The 9089-nt window shown below is 37.5% G+C and overlaps 1 protein-coding gene across 1 annotated transcript; it reads left to right on the forward strand.

The window, feature by feature from the left end:
- Positions 1–192: 192 nt before the first annotated feature.
- On the forward strand, positions 193–8933 carry cdc37l1 (cell division cycle 37-like 1). The gene is made up of 7 exons (XM_077498167.1): positions 193–650; positions 1906–2184; positions 2624–2711; positions 3240–3355; positions 3754–3876; positions 4869–5048; positions 7663–8933. The coding sequence occupies exons 1-7, from the start codon at positions 573–575 to the stop codon at positions 7777–7779; spliced, it is 981 nt and encodes a 326-aa protein (XP_077354293.1). The 5' UTR covers positions 193–572; the 3' UTR covers positions 7780–8933.
- The last annotated feature ends 156 nt before the right edge of the window (positions 8934–9089 follow it).

Here is a 9089-nt window from a genome sequence, read left to right on the forward strand (position 1 = left end):
CGCTGCCTTCACTTCTCGCTGTGACGTGTAGACGACAAGTCCATCATAATATATACCTCCGTGCATACTTGTCAATACCAAGGAATTGAAAATAATTTGATTTAATTTATTAATTCTAATAGTTTAATTATCACCCCACGAAATATTGTAACACACTTTTAAAACATGGTTTATGTTGGTAAAATTTAAGTCATTCATTAGTTTAATTTATTACATTTTAATTTAAATGTAATAATAATAATTTTGAAATAATAAAAAAAAAAACTAGCACATTTTAAATTTTGATAATAAATAAATAACACTAAAAGTCACGTGGTTGATACGTCGTCGTTAAAGAGACAGTTGCAGTAGCCTGAAGTAGCATTGTTAGTTTGTTGTTGTGACTAACGCTGTGATGCTGCAGCTGCTTTATCCAGTTTCTACTTTCTACTAACAACTCCTTCGTGGGGATGTTGTGCGTCACATTGCCGATTAGAGTAAACTCCTCCCTAGTTTATACATAGTAATTCAAAGGCGGCACACTGTTTGCGACAATTCTCTCACACGGCTAACTAGCTGCTAGTTTAGCAGCGATGGAGTGGCGAAGCAACAACGATGGGCTGTCCGACAGCGAGTCCCTTGAAACGGACACATGCTGCCCCCACCAGCAGGTAGGTAGCAGAAAGCAGCCCAACAACCACCCCAACCGCTTTTAAATCAAGAGAGCTAATAGCTTGCTTAGCATCATATCTGACACAATCCAAACAAAGTTAAAAGTGGGTTGCATTGCATGACAGCTAGCCACATGCTTGTGTTTTGGATTATCGTTTGCTAACTCTCGCCTAATAATTACATAAACGGATCGTTATTATATATTGATTACTTTATTTACGTACGTATCTAATATCCATCTATGCAGTGTAATTTTGAACACTTTTCTTGTGTTGTGTATGACTTGAGTTCGTCCATTTTCCACTTGCAGTCCCGTTTAATTCCCTCAGGGCCCCCCACATTTCCCGACACTAACATCAGACTGTTAAATAAGATTAAGTATTTATAGTCCTCTCCTTACAAATAAGGCATGGATGGGAGTGGTCTTTAAAGCCCAAAAGCTTTTACGGCCCAAAATATTTTTGTGATGAGGCATAGATTGTCAAACTGAAAGCCTACTGGAGAGACCTGGTCTTGAGCCACATCAATCAGGTTATGTCATTTGGTACGGTTCAGGCTGGTTGCATTAAACAATGACCAACAAACAGGCAGCTGTTGCATGGCAAGGCCAATAAGCAATATCAAAAATTTGTAGTCAAAGAGGCTGATAACCAATAGTCATTTTCAGTAAAAGAGAAAATAATGGCAGCAATTTATTTATTTTTAAATTACAAACATCAACTCTTAACATTCTTAAAATGGCTTTGGAGCATAATTATCTTTGCCAATAGACATTTTTGTTTTAAAAATACAACAAAAAGCTCAGGGAGTTTCCTGGGTCATCATCATGTCTTAGTTAAATCTACGCTTAAACAAGTAAATAGCTCCCCATAGTTTTCTACAGTAAATGAAGTTATCCAAAATTTCAACTACAAATTTCTTTGTTTTAAATTCAACCAAGAACAACAAGTGCAGATTTCTCAGGGTTAGTTGTATATCTTGCAAATTTATCTGAAAATTTGAATATTTGAGCAAGGTTCAGTCCACCCTATTTCACTACTGAGATCACAATTTCGATCCCAAAATGATAAATCCCCATTTGCCATTATAAAGTAGTAGTACTTAAAAATACGCACCATGTGGCTCATGATGAAAAGATGTTTGACACCCCTGATTCAGGGCTTCAGCTGTTCTGTCCTAGCAGAGAGACGTGCATGATCACGAAACTGCGTTCACTCAACCAGTCAATAATTATGTTCCTTTTGCTTTCAACAGACCTCATCAACATCCTTATGCGAGAACCAGCCGCAGGGTTGCTCGACGACCTCCATGGTGTCCAGCTGGATGCTGGCCGAGGCCCAGGACCACCTGTGTGCTTTAAGATTCCATGGCTCCGAGTCCCTGGAGCAGGAACACGCTTGGACTCGGGCGAGCCCCACGGAGCTCACGCACAGCGAGGAGGAATGGCTCCGCAAGGAGCGCATGCTGGGAGGTCACGAATCCACTCGAGGACCCGTGCTCGGTGCTGACGGAAGTTGGGATGTCTTTGATAAAGTGAGTGTGGGAGAAAGAATGAACGATATTGCCTCTTATTGTGGCAATTAGTGTGATTTTCTTTCTTTTTTTTGACGCCACTATTGTAGAAAATAGGGAACAAGCCCTGCCGCCGCAAATAGTGTTAATCTGTGAGTTATTGATGCCAACCAAAAACGGTTTGTAACTATTGGTGCCACAAGATGGCAGTAAAGCACTTTTTTCTTATAGGTAAGACTCAATGAAGCCCCTTCCCTTACTTGGTGATAAATACAATATTTTTCTATTCAACATGGCTTTGGTCTTAGTCCAAAAACAGGAAACGGGTGAGTTTGCGATTGTGTGTATGCCACACCGAAAATATGTGGGAGTTCACAGCAGTTGCATTGTGTCGTCTGGTTTGTTTTGGATGTTATCTTGGCTGCCCGTCAACAGCATCAACGTCCTCTCTCTCCACCAGAGTATCATCAATGTTCAAAATGAACCAGGAGAAGCAGAACATTGCAAGATGTCCCTCCACAAGTCTGAGCAAGACCTGAGGCACTTTGGTAAGTCACATTCAGAATCACAAATCAAAATGAGGAACCCTTTTTAACCAAATTGAGGATGAGTGTGTGCGCAGAGGATTAAAAAAAATGTTGACAACGTCCTCATAACATTTGATGGTCGAAAGAATTAACACACAACTGACGCCTTTTAAATTTGGCAGGCAAAAAATGTTGATAAAAAGCCTTTTTAATTCAGCGATGAATCGTGATTAATCAAAATTCCAAGATGTGATTCATCTGATTTAAAAATGTAATTGTTCGACAGCGCTATTAAAAAAAAACACTTCTAAAATGAATATGAATAGGAGACAAAACAAATAATTGAAAATATTTTTCCACTATGAATGTGACCTTTAATCTCTAGAACTCACATGAAAAAAAATCTTTCATTGGAGAGACGAAGAAAAAAAAAAAAAAAACTACAATGGAACACAGTGAAGACATTCATCAAGTGGAGAAAATATGGCACAACAATGACATTACTAAAGTGTCCCAAATCAATCTATCTAATCTTTCTCCTTCTTTCAGGTATGTTGAGGCGATGGGATGACAGTCAGCGATTCCTGGCTGAGAAGCCTCAGCTCATCTGCGACGAGACGGCCAACTATTTATATTTGTGGTGTATCACGCTACAGCAAGAAGGGGTAATGTTTCACTGATGAGCTGGATGCGCGTCTATGTTCTTATTTTGAACCATTTGTCAAGAACAGAATAGCGTCATCAACAATCCATCATCCTGCACAGCTTTAACCATTTTTAAATGACAAATGGGAATTTCTTGATGTTCTTGTTATGTCTATGAAGTCTCTCTTTTTTTTTTTTTTTTTTTAATTATTGTCTTTTAAAGGATCATTTACAAGTTAAGTACACAAAAATAGCCACGCCCCCCCCAAAAAAGGCTGATTTCATATGCTTAGTTGAAGTCGCCAAGAAGATTTTTCCTCACATCTCACGTGACATCAATGCATGATCAAGCATGTTTTCCCCAGACGACAATAAGAAAACGTAATTTGTTGTGTTTGACTTTTGTTGTTTCCTGCAGAAAGAAGCGCTAATGGAGCAGGTGGCTCATCAAGCTGTCGCCATGCAGTTCATCCTGGAGATGGCATCGAACTCGCGGCAGGACCCCAGAGGCTGCTTCAGGCAGTTTTTCCAAAAAGCCAAAGTAAGGCACCCTCATGTCATCAACCACCATTCTTTCTATCAACTCATTTGTTATTGGATGTTCTTTGGAACCAGAAGAACTTTCTTTGATTACTAAATCGGGGAAATGAATGATTTAGTGTTTTTTTGTGTGTTTTTTGTGTGTTTTTTTTGTTTTTAAAACATTCATTTCAATTCATCAGTCATTCTATCCACTTTCCATATCTCATTTGATTTACAGTAAACTTGAATTTTAGTTTTGTATTTGATCTCATAATTTAGGCTGAGTATTACTATTTTAGTTTAATGAATATGCTAATACTGTATGTCACAATGGTAGTGTCAAATCAAGCCAAATATTTGTGCATGTGCATCTCATATTTTAGGAAAAAAAAAAGCAGAATTCATTTCTGTAGTTTATTCCGAAAAGTGAAACTCATTTGTTAAGGTTCACTACACACGGAATGAAATCTTTAATGATTTGTATTTGTTATGTATGCCGTAAATTTTGATGCTTATAGCTTACTAGGAATGACAACTTGACATTCATCATCGCTAAAAATTAGGTTACACAAGGAGTGATCAAAATATTTTATATAGAGATTGGCCATTTGAAAATAATTTTCCTGTTTAATTAAGCAGTTTTTTTTTTTTTTTTTACTTTTCTAAGTTAATCTAATTTATTGAACTGCACCAATTATGCAAAATAGTAATGATGGTGACACAAAACTTGGAAGTACTGTATATGCTTTTAGTTGGACAGTAAAAATATGAAAATTTAGTTAAAATCTGTTAAATCCTAACATGGCAACATAGAAAGTTTAGAAAAGTTAGTAACATCTAAAATAAATTACAAATAGTCATGTTGCTCATGTTGTTCCAAGTTTAACTTTCAATTTGAAGGGATTTTTGTATCCCGTTTTTGCAGCACACGAGTTGGGTCTGGCTTACTCTATTGGTTGCTAGCAACATTAGAATGTTCATAATTTAGCGTTTGCTTCTGTTGTGGTGCAGGAAGGACAAGACGTCTATTTGGAAGTCTTCCACACCGAGCTCGAGGCCTTCAAATACCGAGTGAGAGAACATGTGGTCAGGTGTAGTAAAAGCATCTCGTCCAACAACACAAACCAACAGCCGAGCAACGGCACAAACTGCAGAGTCGAACCCAAAGAATCCCCAAACTCTCGATCACAAGTGAGTGATTTTTTTTTTCTTTGTTGTTGTGTTTTTCTTTGTCTTGCTTATAGGAACAGCATTCAAATGTTTCGCTTTGAGGTTCTATTCCAGGCAAATGCTGAGTGTTGCTTTCGTTCCCATGACAACTTGGACAGAGCCAGGGCATGAAATAAAGTGAGCGTTTGCTCAGTGTTGCCAACTTGGCAACGTTGTTGCTATATTTAGCGACTTTTACAACCCCAGAGTGACTACAAACCCCCCCCCAAAAAAATAAATAAAAAAGATAGACAACTAACCTTGTTGTGTTATTGTAGACTTGAAAAATCAAGACTTACTTGGTTGTTTAAGTTGACTCTTGATGGTTGGGCAGACCAAACAGGAACCCACCTATTTGTATGCAGGACAAGTACCAGTAATTAAAAGTAATCTTGTTTATTTGATTTTATATTTTTGGCACTTCAAGCTCTGTTAATTGGTCATCAAGCTGGTACATGTCAGCAAGGGCCTTGTTGATTGTCTTTGGTTTGTTATCATTAGTTAGTTTATGTACACGTTGTTATAATGCGTTACATATTTTTGCAAGCTTGCACCCCAGTCAAATTTCTAATGTTTGGGAACCCAGCACACAGAAATGCATAAATAATTGCAGTACAGGGCTTAAACGTAAGGTGGCGCCATTATATCGTTTTTTTTTTTTTTTTTTTTTTTAATTTAATTTATATAGTAGTCATTCACTTGGGTAATGCTTACTGTGAAATTAAAATTTTACTATAATCATGTCGTTTTTTTGTCATTGATAACATTCTACATTTGGAAGTATCCTAATTTGGTAATTGCAAGAATTACAAATACATGCTAGAATATATAAGGAACTTTATACGGTAAATATAAATGGATGACAAATTAATTTTTCTCAGTTGCAAAAGTTCAAATATAGATTTTACACAGGAATAATGATATGATTTTTCCATTACAATGTGTACCGGTAAATGTGGTGTTGTTTTTGTTGTTGTTGTTTTTAGATTTTAATAATATGGGATTTTTTTTTTTACTTAATTCTCACAGAAATACCCATTGCATAATATATATCATAATCGGAGAAAAAAAAAAAAACATTCCTATTCAGTACGTGGTATTTAAATAAAAGCGAAAAAGAGTAATTACTGTACACACAAAAATACTCAGCTGTAATATCATAAAGGATAATAGAAATAATTAAATGTAATAAGATCTTTTGGGTTCCAGGTTACTTAAAACCAAGTAATGCATATATTGATAATCGGGCTGAATTGAAACAATTTTCCATCCTTTCGATCAAGGTCATCTGAGGCCAGATTATCCCTGTGGACTGGGGTGTGCAAAGATTTTTAGGTATTTTTTTCCCTCCCCAATGTACTTGGGTAAACATCACCCATTGCAAATATGAAAGAAGATCAGTATTTACCATTGCAAATCCTAATGCGAGTGTTCAGCACTAAGGTTGGGCAATCCACAGCCTCTGTGATTGTAATGTAAAACGTGACTTGTCACAAGTGGGATGAACTCCAAACCCGGATGCTTTGTTGGAAAAAAAGCCTGTGTAAAAAGCTTCCTCCTCCCCCTTCGTTGGCCCCTCGCTGCCGGAGAGGCTTGGAAGAAAACTTGTTGCTGAGGAATGCAACCCAGCCTGTTGGAAGTTGAAGCTGGAATCTCCTGGCCCCGCCTCCTGGTCCTCGTGTCATTCTCTGTTTTCACATCGCACTCAGCATCAGAGGAGTGCCTGGCCAAATCCCATGAACTTTAAAGAGGCAGAGGGCAGTTACATAAACATTGTTAATAATCCTCTAACAAGGCAACTGCTGCGTAATCTACCCAGGGTCTTTCCTCTCCCTTCTACTCTATATTCGTCTGCATGATGCTGACACTGGGGGGGAAGAAAGTACGATTACAACAATAATGTCGTCATCTCATGTCATGACGATAAACTTGGATGATTATGAGAAAAGAGGTTTCTCCTCACACTCGATAACCGGACAGGAATTCCCGAGTATAAATAGTGCAAAGCCAAATATTTGTTAAAAGCAATTCTCATTGATGATTGCACAAAGTCAACAAAAGAGGTGACTTCCGTGCATGTTGTCGTGCTGACGATGGTGTTGTATTGCAACATTGTGACTTCATTCTCATAAAATATGCCATATTTCAATTTTGACTTTATAACTTTATACCCCTCAAAATATAACGGTTTTAGTGTTGTTAAAATCACAGTTTTAACTTTGTTTGGTCATATTTAGCTAATTTCATAGTCTATTTTGCATATATATATATATTGACAATCTTAGTTCTGTAAATATTACAACTCTTCTCATCAGTTACAACTTTTTATACTCATTAAAGTACGTTTATTTTCACAATTGTAGCTTTATTCTTATAATTCAAACTTTATGGCCTAGTATAATGACTTTTTCCTCATATGGCTTCTGGTCAACATTCTAATGATTTTCTGTTTTTTGTTTGGCATATTTCTCCTTTCATATTTACTTTACTCTTGTCATTCTGCTTTAATTTGTTTTGAATGTGACAAATACCGACCAAGGGTTACTAAAGCCCCCCCCCCCCCCCCCCCCCCCCCCAATGTTCTACCTTCCACCAGGTGGCAGAGTACCCCTCCAAGCGCTGTTCAGAAGCTGGACTGTTGATAAACACAGGGAGATGGACAAAGGACGATGTCACGGAAAGTGACGATATACGCATGATGGAGACCTCTTAGGAAACTTGGCTGCCTTTCTCCCCATCTTCACCTTCTCCCCATTTAGGAACACCTTGACTTTTTAAGCTCTTCTTAACGACACCCGAGCACAACAGGAATGAACTAAAGCGCAGCACGATTATTCAGCTCTCGAACGGGCTCGACGCCACCATTCATGGTCAGAAAAACAAGATGCGAGTCTGCTCTCAAGACCTTTTGAGTCCTTCCAAAAGCCAACTGGAGAGGACACGCAGAACTAAATTGCTAAGGTAAAACAAGTCCATCAAATTCAATCAGCGTTGAATGAATTGTATTCAAGCTATCATTCCGTCTTACTGTGTGGAAATCCAGCTCGTAGAAATATTTTTAGGCTGATGACAAAGTTTAACATGTTCCAAAGTGTTATTTATTCAAATGAATGGGTTTTAAAAAAAAATTGCTGCTAGTTCAACAATAAAAGTTGTTTAAATAATCACATAACTGCACAATGTAACCACAGCCTGCTTAAATCTATAATAGTTGGCCTTGGCATATGAGTCTAAAGCAATAAACCTAATGTGAGGCATTTAAATAATAATAAATGGCAATTACTGGATTTAGCCTACAAGCAAAGCGGGGCTGGACTGCCCATCTGGCGTATAGAGGAGATGAAATGCTGTTTATAATTTTCCTCCAAGAAACAGTTTAGAGGGAGCAGTCCATTAACCTATTTACAATGTAGACAGCAAACTGAAGCAGTCAACTTCAGTAGCAGAGCTACATGGTCGGATTTCTCAGTCTAAAGGGGTTGCGAGTGTGCGCACATGCCGGTGGGTTGGCCAGTCAAGTCAAAATGCCAGGCTAATTAGTCAGTATTTATTGCATGACACAACACTTAATTGGTCAGACCAACCCAGATTGAGCAGCAGATTGAGGAGCAATTGATTGATGAGCAATCTTTTGTTTCTATATATACATACTGTTTCCTCACATTGTGGCCATCCATTAAGGATAAAATGTTTATCACATTTGAATGACTGATTTTGGTCACTGTGCCAGTTTGCTCAGGCTTCCAGCTATCTATCGGCGAGATGTAATACATTCAAGAGAATAAAGTGTTTTTTGTTTTTTTTCCTGCTGCAGAGTGGAATTAAATGGACCAGATGGTGCATTAAATTAAATTATATGAAAAAGCACTGCATTGTGGATTTTTATCCTGATCCTAGGGGAATGTAAAATGATTGTTTTAATAGCACACATCCACCATTTGACATAACACAAACCAAAAATCTTTGTAAATGTTAACAAATTTACAACATTTTTGGAAGAGATTTTTTACATATAATTAATAC

This window comes from Festucalex cinctus, chromosome 15, assembly GCF_051991245.1.
Source record: "Festucalex cinctus isolate MCC-2025b chromosome 15, RoL_Fcin_1.0, whole genome shotgun sequence".
Taxonomy (NCBI): domain Eukaryota; kingdom Metazoa; phylum Chordata; class Actinopteri; order Syngnathiformes; family Syngnathidae; genus Festucalex; species Festucalex cinctus.